General features: G+C 36.8%; 1 protein-coding gene across 7 annotated transcripts in view; it reads left to right on the plus strand.

Moving 5' to 3' along the window:
* LOC115761986 (homeobox protein Nkx-2.4) overlaps positions 1–25,591 on the plus strand; it is a 48,265-nt gene that overhangs the window by 18,445 nt on the left and 4,229 nt on the right. For 4 of the 7 annotated variants that reach the window (XM_030704034.1, XM_030704039.1, XM_030704033.1 and 1 more), the window contains 2 exons: positions 3,955–4,106; positions 13,951–14,046. In XM_030704034.1, coding sequence (XP_030559894.1) covers positions 3,955–4,106; positions 13,951–14,046 — 248 coding nt within the window. Of the gene's footprint in view, positions 1–3,954; positions 4,107–13,950; positions 14,047–17,720; positions 17,792–22,574; positions 22,646–25,591 lie in introns of those variants that run through there. The other 3 variants (XM_030704037.1, XM_030704040.1, XM_030704036.1) reach the window with 3 other exon arrangements.

Raw genomic sequence — 25,591 nt, forward strand, 5'->3', positions numbered from 1 at the left:
GAAAAATAAACAGAAAAGGCAGAAAACTGTTCATGCTAAACACTTGAAACTGTTTACTTTGCTTTTAAGTAAATATATTCAAAATGACAATTTGTGCTGAGTCACCCAATCACTGTTGAGTTTCTTATGCTATTTTTTCTAAAAATGAAAAAGGTTTGCGTGAGAATAATTGATTTTAAATTATTTTGTTGTCATTGTTTATTTAAGAAATGAAAAGATGATTTTTATTTTTCACACATATGACGCTTCTGAACCATTTACCTTACTTATAATATTGAGAGGCTGTCATAAAGGGAAAGAAGCAGATGGAGATACTCTAACAGCTTCCATCTGTGTTATCACGCAACAAAAACAATATAGCTTAAAGTAATTGAATGTGGGACACTATGTAAATGAATCAAAACTATTTGGAATCATTCGTACACAGAAAAAAACGAGAATTATAGGATATATTCCCTTTTTTATACCCTTGCGTAACGCATAGAAGGAGACATCTCCGACCCCTTAAAGTATATATATTGTTGATCAGCATCAACAGCCGAGTCGACAAGCCATGTCTGTCTGGCTGTTTCCATGCGAACTAGTCTCTCAATTTTAAAACTATATTAATGAAACTTTGCAGAAGTCCCTTTTTCTGTTGCACGCAGCACATATGTCAAAACCAGCTGGACCGGATCACTATATCATATAGCTGCCATAGGAACGATCGGTCGAAAATTAAGTTTTTGTATGAAGAACATTTTTGTTTTTCAAGATATCTTGACCAAAATCGGCATTTATTAGTGTTACTATGCTCCTCATATAAATGCAAAATAGTATTAAGATCGGTACACTGTATCATATAGCTGCCATAGGAACGATCGGACGAAAATTAAGTTGTATGAAAAAAAAATTTGTTTATCAAGATTTCTTGACCAAACTCGGCATTTATTAGTTCTACTATGCTTCTCATATATATGCAAAATCCTATTTAGATCGGATCACTATATCATATAACTGCCATAGGAACGCTCGGTCGAAAATTAGGTTGTTGTATGTCATTCTAGATGTTTTGATTAAGCACGGCATTTAAAGATTTCACTATGCTCCCTTCATTTTTGCAAAATCTTATTTACATCGGACTACTATATCATATATCTGCCATAGGAACGATCGGTCGAAAACTAGGTTTTTGATTAAAAACCTTTTTTGTTAATCAAAATAGATATCTTGAGCAAACTCGGCATTAACTATTTTCCCTTTCCTTAGATACGGACAAAGCACTATAAGCATTGTGAAAAGGTTGGGTCTGCAGGGGTATTAGATCTTCGGCGTGCCGAAGATAGCCTTTCTTTCTCGTTAGATATGTGAGAATAGTGCAGATCGAAAATTCGGAGTTTGTTGAATATATAATATTTTTGAAAACAAAATAATTTTCATCAGCCTGGTCAAGCGAGCCTGGTCATTGCGAGCCAGGTCAAGTTATCTTAATATAACAAAACGTTGCCATATCAGAACCAACTGTTCGACTGATCGTTCCTATTTCTGCTGCATTATATAGAGGTCCGTTGTTGATAATTCCAAATATGTAGGGAGCAGTAAGAAAACAGCAAAGTTTCAAGACGATAGCCCTAAAACTGACTAGTAGACACGTTCGCATTGAAGCAGACAGACGGACATGGCAATGTCAACTCGGATGGGGGGTCGGATATTTTTCCTTCTATGCGTTACACACCTCATGACAAAATTAAAATTCCCATTACAATAAGAGATTACAAAACAAGTAGACATTATCAAATTGTTAACCAATCAAATTACATTGTAATTATGTATGTAATTAAATGTACATTATGAAATCGGTTTGTCTCGAAATGTTAAACGCGTAAAAGGCGACTCCGACCCCAAAAAGTAAATATATTATTTATTAGTATCAAAAGCCGGGTCGATATAGCCATGTTCGTCTGCCTGTTTCCATGCGAAATAGTCTCACAGTTTTAAATTGATCCCTCTTTCTTTCGCACGCAGTAGATAGAGTTATCGGAACTATCTGGTTCGGACTACTATATGATATAGCTGCCATAGGAACGATCGGTCGAAATGTAGTTTCTTGTATGAAAAACTTGGCTGCCTATTAAGATATTTTGACCAAAGCGGCATTTATTAGTTTTACAATGGTCTTCATATATATGCAATAATCCTATCAACAACGAGACATATATATATCATATAGCTGCTAGGAAAGATCGATCAAAAAGTTGTATGAAAAACTTTTTAGTTAATCTATATATCTTTACCAAACTTGACATTAACTAGTTTTAATGAGTTCCTCATATAAAAAGAAAATCCTATCAACATCGGAACACTATATCATATAGCTGACAAAAGGAACATTGGTGAAAAATTAAGTTGTTGTATGAACATTTTTTTTGTTTATCGAGGTATTTTGACCAAACCAGGTATTTTTTATTCATTATCTACACGTATGTTACATTAAAGCGTTATATCATATAGCTGCCATAGAGACGATCGGTCGAAAATCAGGTTCTTGTACAAAATAACTTTTTTTTTCAAAATATCCTATCCATACTCGGCATTAACTATTTTCCGTGTGCTTCTTAGATACGAGCAAAGCATTATGAACATAATGAAAAGGTTCAGTCTGCAAGGGAATTAAATTTTATGTTAATACTGCATTATCCTATCAGGAATCGTCTCTATCATCGGACACAAAGAAGTCTATGAAGGTATTTCGCAAAAACTTCTGAGATCGCTCTGAATTTAATCTAAGGGCATTCTAATCAGATCTGTTGCTGATAACATCATTATTGCAAGCCAGAGTACAACGTGTGAAAGTTAATTGATTTTCACACTGATCGGACGGTAAACAACAACTTTCATACAAACGTTTTCCGGCAATTCACCACTGTTGCAGGTGGAATTTTCCAAATAGCTGAAACACGTATTCACTAAATTTTTGTGTAGAGCTTTGAAAACAATTTTAAGCCAAATCGGACAAAACTTAAAACTTTACCAAAAAAAATGTTTGATCTGCAGTTTCCACCGAGAAAGCTTTGATTCTGCGAAAAGTGAGAAATACGTCTCAAATGATTTTTCATATAGATTTATGGAAATTAATTTAAGGGCGACACGTCACCACCAAATTCTTGACCCCCGTTTCCACCAAGGAGGGAGGGATTTTCCAAAAAGTGCGGAACACCCCTCACCCCTCATGATGGATCCCCTAAAAATTTAACGTAAACAGGCGTGTTTTTTTCTCCTACTCCTTTCATTTTCTCAAACAACACTTTTAGCATTTTTAGTTCTTTTCAACAATTTTCAAGGGCTCATATTTTAGGAAAAATGTTTCTTCACACTAAATTGTTGGGATAATTTATTCTAAAATAAGGAAATTTATTTGTGGTAGTTAACAAGTGTGGTGCTCCATTCATACACAAACTGGAGATACCTTGATACCCTTATAATGAACCACCTATTATCTATTTGATGGACAAGGAGATAGACTACTTATACTTTGCAGCCATACCCTATTATGGATTAAGAACTGAGCTAAGATAGTAGCATATAAACACAGCACAGCATATGTGTATGTGTGCATTAGTAAGAATATATACACTTTATGAGTTTGATTTTGCTTCATTATCCCTGTTACACAAATTTTTTTAATGGGTTCAGGGTTGGCACAGCATTTAATTTCATAGCAATAAGGCGCTTTTGTCAATTCCTTGTATCGCCATATTCTGATATTGACCACTATTTTACTTACTTATGTCCCAGGCTTCATCATGCCTTTACTATTCGCGATTTTCAGTACAGGCTCGGGCCTGCATGAAAATAAAGTTTCTTGCCCCAGGTTCTTGCTTGAAATTTTCCGGGAAAAAATCGAAAGCTCCCGAATAGTTATTTTTCTACACATTAATCAATTAAAAATTAATCTAAAACCATCTTTTGTTACAGTATCGCGGCTCATGAGTTCATCAGCTAGTGGATCGATGGGCCACATGGGCAACATGACAGGCCTAGCTGCATGCAGCGTAAATGATGCAAAGCCCCTACAATTTCCTTTGGCACAAAGACGAAAAAGAAGAGTTCTATTTACACAAGCACAGGTTTGTAATATCTTAAAATATAGTATATTATTTATTAATCAGGATGATGGTCTAAGTCGATCTGCGTGAACGAGTCGAAATCTACGCAATACGAACTTATCATCCATTTCGATATCTTCTCCCATTTCCTCTTATTTTCATAATGTCGATAAGAATAGACTTTAAGGGATAGTTAATTGTGCCCCGATCCATTTGAAAATGGAAAAAGGGTATAATGTTTTTTTGCGAAAGTATATACCGAGTCGATCTAGCTAGAGACCAGATGTTTAAAGCTTTGTTTCTTTGTTTCCGATAATCGGTAACTTAGGTTTTAGTAGTGGAGTCACCAAATTTTACATGTACTTTTTAAAATAGTATATGCAGATCAATTATCCTTCATTTTATATTTACCGTCAGCCCGGCTCTAGCCAAAGCTATAAATCATATGAATAAATCAATTGAAGGTAGTTCCGAGTAAGACTTCGAAGGAGGACACTCCCGACGAGCGCGCTTTTACTTTTTTTTAACATTACATTACAAATGTTCGTATGGTTTATACAAAATAAAATATAAAATTCATAAAATATACTGGCTAGGGTATCTGATAAACGGGCACTCTCGACTTAAAGCAGTGTTAATTGCTGTTTTTCATAGCTTTTCCTTACTTAGATTGCGAGCCTGCTTTTAAGCCCTAGTAAAGAATATTATATTTTCGTAATAAAATGTGTACGGTATAGCAGCAGACATATCCGACCTCACTAAGTATATATACGAGTGTATAAGGCCATGTCCGTCCGCTAGCCTTAAAGCCGTCGTCTTGAAATTTTGCAAAGGTCCGTCTTTCTCTTGCAGGTATTACATACATATATCGGATCCGGTCGGATTGGACCACTATATCATATGTCATGTCTTTAGGAAATTAAACCACAATTTTAATGCAAGTGTGCTTTTGATAATATGTGAATATTCTATCGTACAGTACAATCTACTGTTGAAAATTTCTTTAAGATCGATTAGGTATTAGGTGTTAATACTTTTGGAATTAAATTGATTTTAAATCCAACAATCCAAAATATTAAGCCATGCGCAAATAAATGTCTCGTTTATGTAAACTAATGTTATTAAAAACCAAATCGCAAGGCTCTAAATTTAAATATAAGTTTTATGTATTTTGAAAGCGATGGGGGAAGGTATCTAAAAAGTGAAATATTTTTAATCTATATATCCTACTCGAGAACATACACACAAAGTTTGGTGGGTCCAGCTTTTTTTTTTTGAATAAGCTCATCGTCTTAAAAAAAATACTTACTAGTAGAACTACATACCACTAACTTGTAGGGTCTTAGTACTCAATTTTAATGGGTACAAGGTATAACAAGAAGGAACTGCTATACTTGGCACGCTTAAAATAAAATGCTTTTGCATTTAACAGATATTAGAGATTTTAGGGATATTATGGTCGCTCTGTGGTATACGTGACTAAAATTAGTTTTTCCTGCTAAAAAAAGCTTTGAAAATTAGTTTGAAACTGATTGAACGTAACTTAAAACTTGCCCTATACAAGCTTTAACCTCATTTTCCGCCCAGGACGGGTGGAATTTATAAAAATTGCAAATCGCGTTTTAATAAATTGCCTCAAAAATATCTTTGCAAATGACCAAACCGAAACTTCGCATATTAAACCTTTGACCATCACTTTGCATTCAAATGGGGTGGACATTGCGAAAAATGTTAAACACATATCAGATGAATTTTAACAAGTTGAAAATTATTTTGAACAGCCGATTTCAGCCAATTAACCACAGTTTATTTTCTAAGCCGTTGAAATCCATATTTAATGAATGAAAGGCTGCGAAAATAACATTATTCATAAAATACTTAAAATTTCGCCAAAAAAATAACTTTATTCATAAAAAACTTTAAATTTCGCCAAAAAAAATCGTTTATCCCCATTTTTCACGAAAGAAGCCTGGATCCCGTAACAAGTGTAAAACAGTTGAATTTGCACAAGAATCCTTTAAAATTTATTTGAACCCGAAAATTTGTTTTCATTTAATTTTTCCATACCTATGGATGGAATTTCCTAAAACCTTAAGACGCACTTAGCCGTACGGCTTTTGTTCCGATCGTTCCGTTTTCCGCTACTTATATTATCAGGTGGTCTGATGTTCATAAGAATTTACAGATATGTAAGGAGCATACTAGAACTTGAAAAGGCCGAGTATGAACTTTGCTTTGCATAGAAAAAGGGAGCAGGACATTGCTGCATCAACTCATCTGTTGATGCTGATCTAGGGTATATATATTTTATGGGGCGGAACTGGACAGCAAACAGGATAAAATAAATAAACGTTTATACGGCCTGCACTTTTTGAACAGTGTATTAAAGGACTTTTTGCTTACCATTGCTTGATTGAACTCACATATTTGTATTTGCGTACATGCTTACACATACAAATGCACCTAAGAAAATACATAGGTTATGTTTGCACACACATACGAACAAGATATGAAGATGTATAAATATATGAATGTAGTATATTCGACAGTAGTGTTTGTGGAACGACAAATGTACGCACACATGTGTACAATGCAAATATACTCCCAAAAAGGTATTTATTTTTGTTGTTGATAAGTTAGGCATTGAAGTGTATTGTAAATATCAAATTCTTTTTCATTATAGTGTTATAAATATTTAAATTTCATTTTATTGTACTGTGGCCGATAAGCACATATTTGTATATACGCGAATACGGGACATGCACTTGAATTGGGACAAGAATTTTGCTAGGGTCGTGGGCTTTGCTGTTTTATAACATAGCGGCAATCCAGGATAATTTCTGATGAGAAGCGTTCAATTTAGATGGGATTGACAGTTAAAACTGTTACTATAAAGTTGTTCCAAAGCAAAAACATGTTGTGTCCCGCCTCTTTAGCTATGAGAAAAGTGTTATGGCATGGGGTGCCATCTTATATTGTGTACCATGCCAACTGACACACGTCTTAAACAAGTAAGAGGTTCTAGTCGGGAGCTCCCGACTAGGGGATACCCTGAACCCTCTTCTTCCAACATCAAATGCATATATATATATTTTATTTTAGAAGCTATATATCAAGTTTAGTGACTCTAGCTCTTATTATTTACCAAAATTGCCCAAAAAACAGGATATCGATATAGATTTTTATCGATTGCTTGGAAACGGAGTAAGTTATCGATTATCGGAAACAAACTCAGAGTTCTGAGATCCTTGCGTTCACACAGACGGACGGACGGACAGACAGGCAGACGGACATGGCTAGATCGACTCGGCTATTGATGCTGATCAAGAATATATATACTTTATGGGGTCGGAGGTGCTTCCTTCTGCCTGTTACATACATTTGGATTTTGCACAAATACAATATACCCTTATACCCATTTTTAATGGGTTCAGGGTATAAAAAATGCAACTCACTATAAGCAATTCTCGAGAAAGCGCTTTTTTCGCGCATACAACATTTTCCAATAATTATCACGAATTTAACAACAAGATAAGATAAGATAAGATAATGCCCCAATTTATACAACTAGAGTAATGGAGTGTAAGCCTAATTCTCCTGTTCTCCTTTAAATTGAGAATGTATGGGGTTAGATACAAGACGAATATACGATATATACGAATCTGGAAGACAATTTCAGGACGTACAGCCATACACAAAATGCCATCACAGATACCTGAAGCAAAATGTCCTTAAATTATTAAATGTCTCTATACTGATAGCATTTATGAGAGTATTATGAAGAATGATGGTTTAAAAAATTATTACATAAACATTGATTAAAATGTATTACTATTTATAGGCTTATGAATTAAAGAAAATCCACTAAAAATCAGAGTTATAGCATTTTTCAGACGAAAGAACAGTAAAGTTAATAAAACTACTTCCTGTGACCCACATCTCCGAACCAAATAAATTTCCACAATAGTATTTGGATTAATTATTATCCAAGAAGTGTAAAACACGACTCAAATACATTTTTAACCCTGAACCCATTGAAAATGGGTAAAAAGGAGAATAATGTATTTGTGCAAATGTTTGTTACAGGCAGAAGGAAGCATCTCCGACCCCATAAAATATATATATATTATCGGCCAGCATCAATCGTCAACTCGATCTGGCCACGTCCTTCTGTCTTCCATCTGTCCGTTTGCTATATTTTTGAACGCGTCGAACTCAAAAATGTTTACTTTCCTTCTTTTTTAAGCAATAGATAAATATAATTTTTTTTATATCCTTTTCTTTATATTTTACATATAGCTTATCAGTAGTGTTTTCCCGTTGCAAGTTTTGTGCTTATAATTTTTTTTTTGTTTTTTTTTTTTTTTTTTTTTTTTAGTTTATTTATTTTTTGCTGGAATCGATCAGTGCCTTCTGATCTCTACCAACCGAATGACTAAGGGGATTATGTATAGTTGCCATTTTGTAACTTACATAATATATGCAATGAAATTATTTACAGTGATGGGGAAGGATTTTGTTAAATTATACGCCTCTCAGTGATGAGGTCAGCCAGGACCCCAGCTTGTCGGCGTATCGGCTGCTGAATAAGTTTAACTGATATCCGACCTTTATTAGGCGGAGATCGCGTTCGATGGCGTCGATTGTTACATAACATGGCAGGCCGGCGGCCTTGCGTGCTGCCTTGGCTTGGACCAATCTTATGCGGCCCAGCTGTTGTGCTGTCGCTCTGCCTCAAACTTGGATGGCGTATGTCCAGATGGGCGTTATCATCGATTTAATAAGCAGCGCCTTTGTGGAAATGTGGAGCCTGCTTTGCGGTTTTAAGAGCCAGTCGAGTTTTGGCAGCCTTCTTAGACATTTTGCTTTTCTTGCTGTGATGTGGGATCCCCTATGAACCTTCGGCCCAAGTGGACGCCCAAGTAGCAAAATGAACTGGTGTGCTTAATGGTTCCTCCACCGAACCGAAGCCCCTGACAGACAGTTGTCAGCTTGAATGTGAGCCACCGGACTTGGCACAGTTAATGGCGATGTTCCAATTAGCTATCTAAGTTTCGACCTGCAGCAGCCAGTCCTGCACTGCACTTATTGCAGCTTGCAGGTGTTGATGCCAAACTAGGAAGTCGGTATCATCCGATTACGTTGCCTCCAGCAGTCTCGCGGGGCTGAGGGCTAAAATGCGTTGTCTTCATATGACCGACGACGCTGTCCTGTGGGACACCTGCTTTGATGCCTTTGACACCCGAGCTTCGGTCTTTGACGGCCACGATGAAGGTACGTCCTACCAGGAATGAGCTCAAGATGCTGAAATATGGCGCAGGGAGTAGGGCTTTGATATTGCAGAGGAGGTCCAAATTTGCAAATTGATAAACAAATGGTGTGTACGCTCTCGTTCTCGTAAGGTAAACACAGATTTTAATCATTATTCTTCCCTTACTTTTCACTTAACTGATACTACCCCCTTTTGCAAAAACTAACGGTTGAAGAGAGAGTCTTCCGTTTTTGTATTACGCACATTTGTGTGACATAGCGTGTGCGTGTACATGCTTATGTATGCGTGTTTTCTGTATGTATGTAAGAAAGAAGCTAGAATGCTTGTAAAGGTAGCTCGGCACAGGGTTTTATGATATTCTTTAGTAGGCAGCATCAAAATTTGCTCAATGTTTTAAACAGAAAACCAATCACAAAAAATAATTATGCTGCTCATTTTTTTTGGTAATAATGCTTTTGGTATCCTTTCACCCATTAGAAAAGATAAATCATACAAGAAATACTTTTCTTCGGCTAAAGCCTAAACAAGCGAGCGCGAAGCACAACCTATTTCTGATTAGTATTCTTGTATGTAGAAGTGCACATCAATATGTATGCGAATTAAATTAATAAAATGTGAATTTACGCTAAGCATCATTTCCGTATTTAAAAATTATCTTAATTAAGGTACAATGCCGTGATTTACTTGTGCGCACATCCGCACAACACAAACATACATATGTATGTTTGTAGATCTCGGGGTTTTGTGGGAAGCTATGCAGGGAGAAAGAGATGCTCAGAAGAACCAGAAATGGATTTAGTCTGTAGCCTGCGATTGGCATCACACAGTTTTGCGTGTTATCGATTCGCGATTTGCGATTTTGACGGATTTTACTAAGTTGACAACGATTTTTAAACAAATAAACTATGTTAGCCGGCTTGGAGCTGATGATAAAAAATAGCTTGCAGTGTTTCGCAATTATTTAAAAAAAAGAGAACGCCATAATATGGCGTAACGTGGCAGTTTGTTATAGACTCTTCTTAGGAACCGTATTTGTGCGAATGCCATTTATATAGCTGGTGTTATGAAATAGGCAAGCATCTTAGACCCCGTTAAAACTAAAAAATGGTAGTAGATCTGCTTGGTGCCCGCGCAGATAAGCAATCGATAGTATAAGAGGGTTCACGGTATCCCCTAGTCGGAAACTACCGACTGGAGCCTCTTACTTGTTCTTTATCGTTTGAGTTACCAAACCTTATTTCAATTACCCGATTAATATCCGATTACAGCTACCGGAGTAACAAAATAGATAGTAAGTCGAAGACTGAAGGATATTAGAGAACGGCAAATCATCAAGAGTATACTTTTTAGACCCTGGAGACTCATCCAACAGTTTTAGGCTATTAAATTAGGTATTGCAAGTTGTGAGCTGATCGTTTAGTTTGCGAAAACCAACAATCAGACCCTTAAAGCCATTCCTGGTTTGACGCATAAATGCGATTGCTCACAAGATCTTGCACCCCAAGAAAGGCGATGTTTAGTTAAATATAAAGAACAACAACACATGCAAAAATGCACAAGAACACTAGTTTCAAAATAACAATATTAATATGCTTAAAATGCACAGGCCAGAAAAAAGAAATAAAGCGATAAGGCAAACAGAGATATATTGAAACACCAGTGTTTTCTTAAAACCAAAAAAGCAAACAGGGAACACACAAAAAACGCCTGTTCGCTTCAAAGAGCAGAACGAAGACAATCGCTTGGAGAAGGCGATAATGACAGCATTGGGAGTAGGTGTTAGGACAGATGTATACGGCAAATGCAAAAATTGGGACAATTAACAATTTTCGGCTATGCGCTTTCAGTAAATGCAATAATTTATAAACTTACGCTGCACAACAGATAGCATTTTGCCCAAGTAATAAAAGCTTTTAAAATAAATCACAAAAAAGGCAAAACGTAGAAACAAAAAGCAGAATGGAAGTGCAAATATATAACAAGTAAGAGACTCTAGGAGCTCCCGAATAGGTGATACCCTGAACTCGCTCTTACCAACAGCAAATGCAGTTCAAGCCACGCGCTCGTTTGCTTTAGCATTTACAAGAAAAATCGTTTTCTCACTAGAAACTCTTGCAAACGGCTCTTCTCGACAGCTACACCAACAATTTAGATCTTACGAAAAAAGAAAACCAATACAAATAGCACCGCATTAACACAGCAGAGAAAACAATGCAATCGTAATTGCAATGCTGTTTATAGAATTCAATAAAGACGCGCGTGAATATGTGTGTGTACATGTAAACAGAAATTTTTGCGATTTGCACTGCAGTAGATCTAGTTGTGCTAAAGATTATTATACCCTTGCAGAGGGTATTATAATTTAGTCGTAAAATGTGTAACGCATAGAAGGAGAGATCTCCGACCCCATAAAGTATATATATATGTATTATTGATCAGTTTCAAAAGCAGAGTCGATATAGCCATGTCCGTCTATCCGTCTGTCTGTTTCTTACGATCTAGTTTTAAAGCAATCATTATAAAACTTTGCAGAAGTCCCTCTTTCTGTTCCACACAGTACATTTGTCAGAGCCAGCTGGATTTGACCACTATATCATATAGCTGCCATACAAACGATCGGTCGAAAATTAAGTTGTATGAACAACATTTTTGTTTATCAAGATATGTGTGGTCACACACGGCATTTATTAGTTTACTTATGCTCCTCATATATATGCAAAATCCTATTAACATCGGATCACCATATCTTATAGCTGCCATAGGAACGATCGGTCAAAAATTAAGTTTTTGGTATCGAAAACTTTTTTGTCATTCAAGATATTTTGATTAACCACGGCATTTAAAGATTTCACTATGCTCCTTTTTTGCTTATCAAGATATCTTGACCAAACTCGGCATTAAATATTTTCCCTGTGCTTCTGAGATACGGGCAAAGCACTATAAGCATTATGAAAAGGTTGAGTCTGCAAGGGTATATGATCTTCGGAATGCCGAAGATATTCTTGCTTTCTCTTTTAATTTATTTTTATTACCACTAAAATAAGCGAGCGCATAGCGCGACCTGCAGTTGATGTTGGAAGAAGATGATTCAGGGTATCCCGTAGTCGGGAGCTCCCGACTAGAGCCTTTTATTTGTTTTTAAATATTTTTTTAAGCGCTGTAGCAAACGAGCGCTTAGTAGAAGGTATTGGAAGACGGTTCAGGGTCATTTTAATCGGAGCACTCTTATTTGTTTTCCCTGACACTGGGTAAAAATTGTTATATAAGAAGATTAAAGGTCCTTGGTTACAACATTGATCAAAAGGTAATTTGTTATTCCCTGAACCCATTAACAATGCGTAAAGAGGGTATAATGTATTTGTACATACATATGTATGTAACAGTCAGAAGAAAACATCTCCGACCCCTTAAAGTATATATATTTTTGATCAGCATCAATAGCCAAGTCGAGCTAGCCATGTCCGTATGTCTGTCCGTCTGTCCGTCCGTCCGTATTTATGGACGCAACGATCTCAGAACGTATAGTGTCCGAGCAGTACGAGTTTGTTTTTGATAATCGATAACTTGCCCCATTTCCCAGTAATCGATTTAAATCGATAAATCAAATTAATAATCCAATTTGCATTGCCCACCAATTTAAGGCACAGTTTTAATGCAATTGACTTTCGAAAATTCTATAGCACATTAAGATCTTCTGTTGAAAACTTCATCAAAATCGGTTAAAAAACGCAGAAGTTATTAAAGAAAACGTGGGGTTATATATATATAGGCAGCCCACATGTTAGCGGCAGCTAGTGCAAATTGCAAGAATTTCTGTATAAATGTGCACAAACCATTGATTCGCATCTTTATTGAATTCTATCAACAGCATTGCAATTGCGATTGTATTGTATATAGTGCTGCTATTTCAATCTGTTTTTTCTCATTAAGACTTAATTTTTGGTGTGGCTGTTGGTTGGCTGGAGGCGGTTGCAAATAGCGCGGTCTGTTACGAGTTCGTGTCCTATCTAGGGAACTATATATGTATATAATTTTTTAATTTATTTGTAAGTATTACTGCTAAAGCAAACGAGCTCGTAGCGCGAGCTGCATTTGGTGTTGGTAGAAGAGGGGTTAGGGTATCCCCTCCGGAACTGCTGACTAAAGCCTCTCACTTGTTTAATTTGTTTTTGTCTGCCAATTTCATTGCCGAGTTGTTTGTGTTGATTATTGGTTTTTGTTGTTCCTAATGGAAATTGTTTAGAAGCTGCTGGTCTGAAGTTCGGGCGCAATTAAATAAGATTGTGTTTATGTATGTATGTATGTTTGTATGCGCATGAGCTCTGTTTATCTTTTAATGTTGGGTATTCAAATTTCTGCCTGCAACATCGGAGACAAAGTATTTTAATCCAATCGTCCTCTCTAATAAAGACACTCAATATTTTAAAATCAATATGCATAGTAACTTTTTGGTTTGATGGTCTTTGGTATATTTTAATTGTTATATACAAGGAATGCATGTACGTATTCGAACTATTAGATTCTGATTGAAACCTTGAATAGAAAATATTTTCTAATAAAGGTTATAATAGTGTTTGTAATTATTTTTTTAAGGTTTATGAGCTCGAGAGAAGATTTAAGCAACAACGATATTTGTCGGCCCCTGAGCGAGAACATTTAGCAAGTCTTATTCACTTGACGCCCACACAAGTAAGCAATTAAATATACTTTACTATTAATATTAAAATAAAAAGATATTTTAAAAAGATTAAGATTAAAAACCTAACGGGAATGCCTATGTACACTCATATATTGATAAGGCTTATCACCAAGTTAAGAGCAATTAAAATAGAAGATATTTGTGTTGCTATTTTTTTTTTTAATTTAGTTTAAACGAATATTTAGGAACACGTCGATGTTTATATATTTTTGGGGTAAAATGTAGATCAAAATGCCTTGTTTTGCACATGTTCTTTGGACGAAAATCGTAATATTTTTCAAGAAGGGATTGCTTAAATTAATAAATGCTGAAAGTTTTATATTTTTTCATCATTTTCATAGGCTGTGGAGTTGCGCAAAGGTAAAGTTATTTAAAACAAGTAAGAGGCTCTGGTCGGAAGCTCTCGACTAGGGGATACCCAGATCCCTCTTCCACCAACACCAAATGCAGCCCGCACTACGCGCTCGTTCGCTTTAGCAGTAATAAAAAAAAAATGTTAACAAAAAAAGTTTAGTACCCTCGATAAGATTCGAGCTCGTAACAAACAACGCTACTTGACGCTGCCTCTACTTATCAGCCAAGCCAACAACTAATCGATACTGAAAAAATAAAACCAATTAAAATAGGAGCACATACACACAGCACAGAAAACAATACGATCGCAAATGCAATGCTGTTGATAAAATTCAATAAAGACGCGCGTGAATCTGTGTGTGTACATGTAGGCAGAAATTCTTGCGATTTGCGCTAACTGCCGCTGACACGTAGGCTGCCAATATGTAATAACCACACGTTTTCGAACAGACGGACGGACATGGCTAGATCGACTCGGCTATTGATGCTGATCAAGAATATACATACTTTATGGGGTAGAAGGTAATACCTTCTGCGTGTTACATACATATGCACAAATCCATTATACCCTTTTTATTCAATTTTAATGGGTTCAGTTTTGGTAGAAGAGGGTTCAGGGTGCCCCCTTATCGGGAACTCCCGACTAAAATCTCTTACTTGTTCTATAAGCCACTATACCAAATTAAATGCTGTGATAATAATACAACATTTTCTGGAATGTCCGTGTACCAATGTCCAGTAATCTTTGTTGAGGTACATAAATCAATAATTAACCGTTAATATCTAAAGCTTTAGTTAGTTTCTGTAGGAATATAGTAAAAATACTGTATTCTTTTTGTTTTAAAAAGAATATTAAGTAAGTAAATGTCGTTCTTATGCAAAATTTGTATCATCATTTCTTTCTTTTATCACATCTGTAAAACCGGCTTTACAAAAGACTGTGTGATTAAATTTTTCTCAATGATCATAATAATAATTTAATAATACAAAAATTAACCATAGTATTTTGATACTTACACGTAAACCTTATGTTTGTTTTGAAGTCGTCAAAAAGTGATCTCAAAGAGAGCTTTGCTCTGGAGGGATTGCCTAGGATATACCCTGAACCTCGCTTTCATTTGCTTTAGCATTACAAAACAAGTAAGAGGCTCTAGTCGTGAGCTTGAGAATACCTTGAGCCCACTTCTACCAACGCCAAATTAAGCTCGCACTGCGCTCTCGTTTGAGCAGCAATACAAATAAATTTAAAATAAAAAAAATGTTTCCGCCGTACGTCTCGAGCTCAACAGACCACACTACTGCCGCCGCCTCTATTCAACAGCCACAACAACAATTGACTCTTACCTGAAAAAAAAAACAAATTAAAATAGTAACACAGAAAACAATACAATCGCAATTGCAATGCTCTTGATACAATTTTATAAAGACGCGTATGAATGTCTGTGTGTATATGTATACACTATTTCTTGCCAGTTGCGCTGCTGTCCCAACCACTTGGGCAGCCAAAACACATTTTCGTTAATAATTTTTGTATTCCTTAACTGGTCTTGATGAAAGTTTGAACAGTAGATCTTATTGTTCAATAGAACATATTTATATTCTCAAAAATTCAATTGCAAATTAATGGGCAATACTGGTGGCACTAGCTTTATTATTTACCATATTTGCTAAAAAAAAATAGGACTTCCATACCGATTCTTATCGATTACTTGGAAACGTGGCAAATTTGAAAAATTTTAAGTTTTTGGCATTTGTGAATTTTGAGCTCGATACACACACATATACACACACACAAATGTGTGCAAATGAGCTGATTAAGGATTTTTCGTGAGACAGAGATATTTTCATCAATGGGTGCGTAAATTTGGTCGACAGGCACGGTCTTTGTTTTTTTTTTTTAACAGTCCGAATGTTTGGCATGCGTCTGGATCCATATCAAAGTGCAAGCGAGCAAGAAGTTCGATCCACCTGTTTTCATTGACTGTTTACACGTTTGTGGGTTTTGCGGCGGCAAGCCCAACGCAGGAATATACACTGCGCGTCATCAGGTTTGCACACCCCCTGTCGTCAGTGGTTTAGGCTCAATTCAACCCAAACCGTTTCAAGTTCGAAACCTACTGAGGAAACTATTTTTATTTTTTTATTTAGTTTTATGACTACTAAAGCAAACGAACGCGTAGCTCGAGCTGCATTTGGTGTTGGAAGAACAGGGTTCAGGGTATCCCCTACTCGGGCTCTACTTGTTTGTTATTTAAAATATCTTATCCTATCCTAGCACCTATTAGCTCAAGTGTGTTTTTTTAATACCAGTCCATGGATCACCATGAAAATATCTGCCACAAAAATGATTGAGGGAAAATTTGGGTGTTTTATGAACCTTTTTACTTATTTAAGGTGCCTTAACCAAGCTCAACATTTTTTGGGGATCACTATGCTTCCTGCATAAAAGCAAAATCTCACTAACGTCGGACTACCACATAATATGTCTTTATAACTTCCTATCAGTCGAAAAATTCGAATCTTCACTAAACTTTTACAGGAAGTTCATATTCTCTTCACATAGAACCCGTACCCCATGTGTGTACAAGGATAATTATGTTTGGCGTGCCCAAGATAGCTGTTCTTTCCTGTTTTAATACATCACCATAACTTACGCACACCTCAACTAAGACGATTCAGTTAATTTTATTAAAGGGCCTACAAATAAGTCGATTTTTGTACATGTAAACCGATAGTTAAAAGTAATAAAAGCAAGCAAGCGTGCTCTAATCGGGAGTGCCAAAAAGATACCTTGAGCCCATTAATCTTCTTTTTGTTTTTCAAGACATAAACATATACATATATGAATAAGAAGCTGCAGATATTTGCAAAATGCCGTCAGATATATGTTAAGTCTACAAGGCGTACTGAATATACTCATTGCTTCTTGCTGTTTTTAAAGAGTTCATAACCAAAGCGACTTTGCCCTTATCCTAAAGACAAGGTAAAATCAACATGGGAAAACTCTACTATAAAGCGTAGTTTATCATAGGTGTTTTGTTTCCATAAAGTCTATTATCGGATAACAGCACCAAATTTGGTATGTCGATTTTTTGTATTTTTGTATATGCTCAGAAAATTTAATTCTAAAATCGAGCGTTATCGGTTTCGTAAACACCGAGAATGTTAATGCATTCAGACAGACGGAAGGTCACCACTGCTCTTGAAGCTGATTATGAAAATTTAATGTTTATAGAGCCAGAAAACGCCTCCGTCTGCCTATTCATACAGTTGCCCAAAACCATTTTATCCTTTTGTTTATTTTCAATAGGTACAAACCGGAAAAATGTGTGTATAATAAGGAAAGTTATTTTCTAATCGGACACTCCCGGCTAGATTACTGCATTATAGGAATAGAATTGTAACATAGAGAAATATGTGAAAAAAGTTGTTTAATATTGTTTTAATGTACATTTATTAGATAGCTATAGCTTGTGACGCCAATGTCTATAAAACATTAACTATAATTTAAAATATAAATAAAAGTAAAACTGATGCTGTGGCCAATAATTACTTGTATATATATATTTGTACAAACCCCTATTGGAAATGCAAACGAATTTAGTTAATGTTTACATTGCTGAACAAATTTTGGGAATGGCGATAACAAAACTTTACACTTTAAATATAATATAATTGTCATTAGGTTAAGCAATTACTTTACTAACAACAGCTACGGGGTGTGACGTGTTATAACAATAAAAATATTTGAGTTGTGCATTGTCACCCTTGAGTTTTATTATCTGGAAATTTTATACAATGCCTACCCATCTAAACAGGAGTGGTGATTACCTTAGAATAAAGCATCTCTAGAGCACATTGAAATACGTATGCGGACAACAGTGGCATGTTTTTGAAAGATAAAAACGCATTAATGAACAATGGGGGAAAAATAATATATTTAAACTCACCCCAACTTTTGTATTGAAATATGCTCATTGTTTGAACACGCTCTCCCTATAAAAGGTTCTTGGTATTGTGTTCAATGAAAAAGTGTTTGGTGTAGTGAAATAATTTAACTTATGAAGCGGAATACATATCCTATTATACAGGAGTTATTTCTACCTACATATGTGTGTACTTCACATACGATTGATAAGTGAGTTAACTATTAAAAAAAGGAAACCACAGAAAATAACAAATTGTATGTGGCTATACAAATTTTTAATATAATGGCACCTAATTTTGATCCGTCTTATAACAACTATGCTGTATGCCAAGTGTTTTTGCGTTTCGCTAATACGCTTTTTAATTATCCCTGTTTTTATACCCTGAACCAATTAACAATGGGTAAAAGGGGTATAATGTTTGTGCAAATGTATGTAACAGGCAGAAGGAAGCATCTCCGACCCCTTAAAAAATATATATATTCTTGATCAGGATCAATAGCCTAGTCGATCTAGCCATATCGTAGAGCTAGAGCAGAAATTTTAGCTTTAGGTCCTCTTACTGCCCGCGCAGATCGAGTTTGTTTCCGATATTTGATAACTTTCCGCGTTTCCAAGTAATCGATATCGAAATCCTGCTTTTGAGCAGTTTTGGTAAATAGAAAGAGCAATGGGCAATTCCAAGGATTTTTGTATACTTGCACACACACACATTCCCATGAGTCCTTTGAATTCTATCATTGTATTGCTTTCTGTGCTGCTATTTAAATTCGTTTTTTTCTCTGTAGAACTTAATGATGGTGTGGCTGTTGAATAGGGGTGGCGGAAAGTAATGTGGTCTGTTACGAGTTCGAATCCTACCGAGGAACCATTTTTTTGATTGGCTGGTGGGGCTGTTAAATAAAGTCAGCAGAAAGTAGTGCGGTCAGTTGCGAGTTCGAGCCCTGCCAAGGGAACTTTTTTTTTCAATTTATCTTTTTTACTACACGCGAGCGCGTGGTGCAAGCTTCATTTCGTGATGTCATCAGAGGGTTCAGGGTATCCTCTAGTCAGGAGCTCCCGACTAGAACCTCTTACTTGTTTGAACTGTTAAAATGCATCTTTAAAAATATATTTTTTATAATAAATCAGAAGGGATTTTTAAATTCAATAGCTTATTCGTTGAACAATTGAGTCTAAATGAGAAAAATACGAATTAAAATAGCAGCACATGAAAACAATACAATCGCAATTGCAATGCTGTTGATAAAATTCAGAGCATAAATGTGTGTGTGTACATGTATACAAAAATTCTTGCAATTTACGCTTGCTGCTCCAAGCTCGAGGCCAGCCAAAACATGTTTTCATTAAACAATTCTGTGTTTCTTAACCGATTTTGATGGCATTTTCTACAGTAGTTTTAATTGTGCTATAGAATATTCATATATCCTCTAAATGTAGCATAAATTGGTTTATTTACTTGATTTATAGCTATGAGATAATGTCGGGGAGGTGGTGATAGCTATAAAATGAAAGATACTTGATATATATATACTATTATAAAAGCTACATGTCAAGTTTGGTGACTCTAGCTCTAAAATCCTAGAGATCTGCTGAAAAACACGACTTCTATTTCGACTTTGATCGATTACTTGGAAATGGGAAAAGTTATCGATTATCGCGGGCACTAGGAAGACCTACGTTCTAAATTGTTTTAAGATCTTTGTATTCATACATATGGACAGACCGACGGATCAAGATATATATACTTTATAATAATTAATTAATTAATTATAATCCTTCAATATAAACTTATAATCCATTAAAATATTTTGATAAAAAAAAGTATATAGATATAAGCAGATCCCTTCATTTAATTCTTTATATAGACACAACCGTCAGACTTTCTCTCAGAACCATACGCTTATCAAGTATATATAAATTGAATAGTGTTAGACAAACATTCTAATATCGGTTGCATATTTTTTTTCAGCGAGAACATACGCTCTTTATTGAAGAACAAACGTACCTAATTCGAAGTCTCGAGACTTTTTTAAGTCGTTGACATCGACGCGTTTTTAAAGACAAATTGATCGACAAATAAGTTAAATATTCACTTTCTCGATTTTACTGTTTTGCTCTTTTTTACTCTGTTCACAAAGTTAACAAGACTATTCTTTGTGAAATAACTGTATGGCTGTCCGTACTATGCGTATGAATTATAGTTTTCGGAATGAAGGCTGGAGACTTGAAATTTGAATATATGTCGCCAACTAAGGGCTTACAAGCCGTAGAAAATACCTTTGGAAATTATAAAATTGTTGTTTGCCTTTAATTAAAGCTACGATCGTTAAATATAAATTCTTAGCATAAAAGTTCTAGCCCTATTGAATTGCGATCTCTACACGACTTGTGAAATTATCCAAGAAAAACAAAGATGAATAAGAACACAAAAGTGGTATCAAAAGTGGTTAAAATTTGCATTTTTAACTACCAACTTCTAGACGTCATCATATCAGTGACTAGCTCCATTCAGTCAGCAGTGCAACAAGCGGGTCAAAATGCAGTTGGGCAGAAAGCTCTACAAAAGTACCGCCGTTTACAATGTCAAACTTCAAGGGGGGAGAATACTTTGCAGTGCATGACTACTTCCAATGATTCGAATGGGCTCTGTAACTGGTGTAAAATTCCTGATACTGACCATTATGCAAGGGTGCACATGGAAGCTGAACTGAATACAGCGCTACGTATCCCAATAAGTCCGCGGCAACTAGAGACATTACAGTTCAGAAAGAATAGGGTAGTGTTACACTTCGATGGAAAACGAAAAATTTACGCAGAGAGAGAGAGAGCCAGGAGCAAGAGGAGTCACGAAACAGCCAACAGCCTTTGCAGACGCATACGAGGCTGCATATTCCAGGGAATTGTTACTACGTTCAGCAAACACGGTTTTTATCGATTACTTGGCAAGTTATCGAATATTGGACAAACTCGATCTGCGCACGGACTAGGAGGACCTACAGCTAAAATTTCAATTCTCTAGCTCTTATAGGTTTTGATATCCTTGCGTTCATAAATACGGACAGACGGACGGACCGACAGACGGTCAAACCGACGGACATGGCTAGATCTACTCGGGTATTCATGCTGATCAAGAATATACACACATGGGGTCGGAGATGCTTCCTTCTGCCTGTTACATACATTTACACAAATACATTATATTCAGGGTATAAAAATGAAGCAATGCGCGGATCTGCGCCAACACCGTTGTTCAACAGGTAGCCGAGCCAACGCGCAGATCGACCCTTTAAATTTTCCACCAGTGGCTGTTATTACTTCCACTCTAACGATGCTGACCTCTTCTGCGTGCACTGCCTTCGAGCTCGCAACTCCAGAAACTGGACACTTGCTCCGACGAAGTTCGGAGTCGATCTGCTTGTAAATTTCCCAAAATTAGCAGTCCCAATTAGTTAGCAGTCAAGGTTTGCATTATAAGCAACGGATACATGATCTCACTGTCTGACGACAGACCTCTTGAGCGTCGCTCACTAAGAAGACTCACAAGTGCTCTTCGGCCAGCATGACAATTCGTCAAATACAGGTATCTAATAAAGCTTCTTGCCAACTACGAGCTTTTTTTACAAGTAGCGGAAGCTTAGCATCATATAAGAGAGGAGTATTTAAAAGTCTTCCCAAAAAACAAAACAAACAAAACAAAAACAACGAAAACGAGCACCAAAATCCATTACTCTCATGTATAAATGGATTAAGACGCTGCAGGCTATGACCCACGCGCATGCCTTTTCAAATTCTATCTATGTCATCTTTAAATTCAACTCTTTGGATGACTTCAACTATTTTCTCGAAAGCATCTTTCCTTTCGCGCACCGTAGGGCTACTCTCAAATACTTCTTGATATTTTCATGTTTAAATAAAGCGGAACACATCAGCAAGCACTTTCAGCAGCCTGGCATGCGATGAGAAACTATTGATAGTTTCCAAGATATCTGGGCGGTCTACCATAGTTGCTAGTCCAAAGGCTGTTTTACGTTCTTCTAGAGTTTGCATCTCACCTGCCATCAGCTGCTGGTTAACTGACCAGGACCCTCTTGGTTTTTTCAGAAATTAAGGCCCATCCAACCACATCGACGCAAGTAATTCATCATCATCGCACCCTCTTGAATCAATCTATGCTGAGTTTTGCATTGTAGGTACATGGCGCCATTCAACTTTCTCCGTCCATTCTTGGATTTCAGCCACTCGACACAAATGTTGTCAATGACGAAGGATGTGACCAAATTCAATGACGCCTGACTTCAGAATCAGACCAAGGAACCGTCCGTTCAATCGGTATTCTTATGAGATTTCTGACTTGATGACAAAGATCTGGAAGAAGGTGAGCGGCGCACAAATCAAATCGGGAAGAGTCATCTTCTTGAGGGGCGCTACTTTAGATTTGGATGTCAACAGCGAAATACGACAACCTTCGGCTACGTATATATACACATGCGCCAAACACTCTTACTGAGGCGTCGGCGAAACCATGTAAAACCTCGCTCCTAGAGCGAGTGATAATGGTTTATTGCGCTCTTGCTCCGCCCTAAAACTAACTAACACTAGCCTTCCAGTCTTGTATTCATTTTCTGAAGCAATGCGCGGATCTGCGTCAACAAAATATACCAATGGAACTGGGCGCAGGTGCTCCGTGCCGCATAATGAATGAAAAGACCCTTCGGAAAATTAAGCCTTCAATACGATTAAAGAATACTGACCTACATTTTTAAACAGGGCACAGGATCAACTACTATGGACAGGTAGTTATTAACGTGACTTATGAAAAAACTACACGTTAATTAAGCCTGTATGTAGTAGAAGGTAGTCCAGGCTACACATTGTGTGGGCAAGAATGGATCTCACAATTTGCAAAAGAAATTGATTTTACTGGGATCTTTACAAACAATTCTCTGTCAACACCAACTACATAGAATTGGACATGTTCTCGATAGAAGGAAGCGCGATGAAAACAATAACAGTACAAGTGGCGGGACAGACTAAGAGTAAGAGAGAACAACTACAGCAAATACTAACAAAATTCGATTCGATTCTTGAATCTACAGCAGGAGCCCTCAGAGGAACAGCTCTTAAGGTGCGGACGGAAACCCATTTTTACTCTTACGACGCCGACCTCCCCTGTGTGCACCGCCTTTACTTTGGGAATTAGCCACTGCTCGGCGACGACCAGCAGCTCTCCCACGATAACGTTTGGCAGGCGATGGTGCCACTTGATCAGGACTTGGAGTCCGAGTATATACTCCTTTAACCATCGCCATCAAACCTGCCTCCTGCAGACCCCCGAAGTGAGGAGCTCTTGGCGGTATGAACTCAAATTCGCATCTGATTCGAGCTTGCAACTTTAGAAACTGACAACCTGCTCTGACGAAGTTCGAAAATGGGGGAGCGCTCGAAGTCGATCTGCTGGTAAATTGGTTGGAGAAGGATTTTTGCCTTGATTATCAAAGGGTTTAACAGGACAAGCGGGTCAAATAGCCGCGATGTCACCGAGAGAATGTTCCGTTTTGTCGCTCTAAGACCTATGAATGAATCGTCTAGATTAAATTAAACAGTAAACATCAGCAAAACTAGAAATTTACCGCTTGCTGATAACATAGCAGATCAGAGACCAAGGGAGTACAGCATGGGATCAGATCTAACTACCGACAATAGACAGGGCAGTCAGGCCAACGAAAATGATAGCTTCAGAGCACCGAAAGCTTCGGGCACAGTTGAAAACAAAAGTTCACTATTTCAAGATGTACTGATCTCAGCACCAAGGGGATCGTCAACACCTATAGAAACACCAATGCCAACAAAGGAAAGTGTACGTCACTCGACGCGAGTTCACAACCCAAGAATGATATTCTTACCAGCCCCTAAGAAGGAGAAGAAATGCTGTTCGAAATTAATTTAAGCTACTATCGATAAATACATCTTCTTAGCATGTAAGTTATGGCCGTATTGAGTCGCGACCTGTATTACTTTTACGATGGAACAGCTTAACACACGACTTGTGAAATTACCTTAGAAATATAAAGATGAATTAAGAACACAAAAAAAATGTTGCATCTTTATTTGTTCTTTAAAATAGGTCATAGGCAGTCTAATTGCTCTAAAACTGTGGAGCGTACTATGCTATCTATCAGCTAAGATTATGCTGTTCCCACACCCTATTTGGCGTGGATAAAAATAATGTAACACTGTTTCACTCCGGTATAAAATAGTGTGCTCAATGGCGTAATTTGGGCGTGCTTAGGGTGCAAAATTTCAAATATCTAAATCTTATATTGCCCAAGAACAGCGCGAATCGAAAGATAAACGGAAATGAATGAATCGACTCGGCTCTAGATGCTGAGTAACTATATATAAGCTTTATATTGACTTGAAATTTTAAACGTAGGCAAGCAAGGATCACGCTTGTTTCAAATCATCAAAAACTTGCTCGTTTCCATGCAATTGATGAATGTCTTTATCAAAACCCTGTTTTTTTTCGGGCATTTTTCGTATGTTTTAAGAAATAAAGTCAACAAATTTAGTATGTATCATAGTATCTTGTATAGTTTTACTTCTGACACAACTTTTATTCCCTGAACCCATTAAAATTCGTATAATGTAATTGTGCTAATGTATGTGACAGACAAAAGGAAGCATCTCCGACATTATAAAGTATACATATTCTTGATCAGCATCAATAGCCGAGTCGATGTTGCCAACATCCCCACTCACATCTCAGATGAATCTCTGATATCCTCGGATGTCAAGATTGCACACATATCGAGTTATGAGTCCGTTTATACACATTAAACATGTTTAGACACTTGGCGCAATACTGCAAGGGTAGCTACGTGCTTCAAATTCGGAGTGGCACCCGGAAGTGACATCCTGTGCACAAGCACCACCTTCGCCAATTGCAAGGAGGATCACGTGGTCACTTATCATTCATAGTTGCATGATCATTAATAACCTCTCCAGATCTGAAGTCAGGCATAGGTATCCCCATCTATTTTAAAAACAAGCGCCAAACCTGCTCAATAGAGACACCTTTCCTCCAATCCGTCCGCAAGGAAGGTAGATAAGACGGCAAAGAACCCTTTTATTTTGGAGCTTAATGACTTTATAAACAGAAGCAATGCAGTTCTTGATGTATATCAGATCTTCCTATTATCGAAGAATGACTAATGATAATTCTCCAACTTAATTCTGTCGCAATTATGTCGGA

This window comes from Drosophila novamexicana, unplaced genomic scaffold (assembly GCF_003285875.2).
Source record: "Drosophila novamexicana strain 15010-1031.04,08,12 unplaced genomic scaffold, DnovRS2.1 tig00000512-arrow-arrow-pilon, whole genome shotgun sequence".
Taxonomy (NCBI): Eukaryota; Metazoa; Arthropoda; class Insecta; order Diptera; family Drosophilidae; genus Drosophila; species Drosophila novamexicana.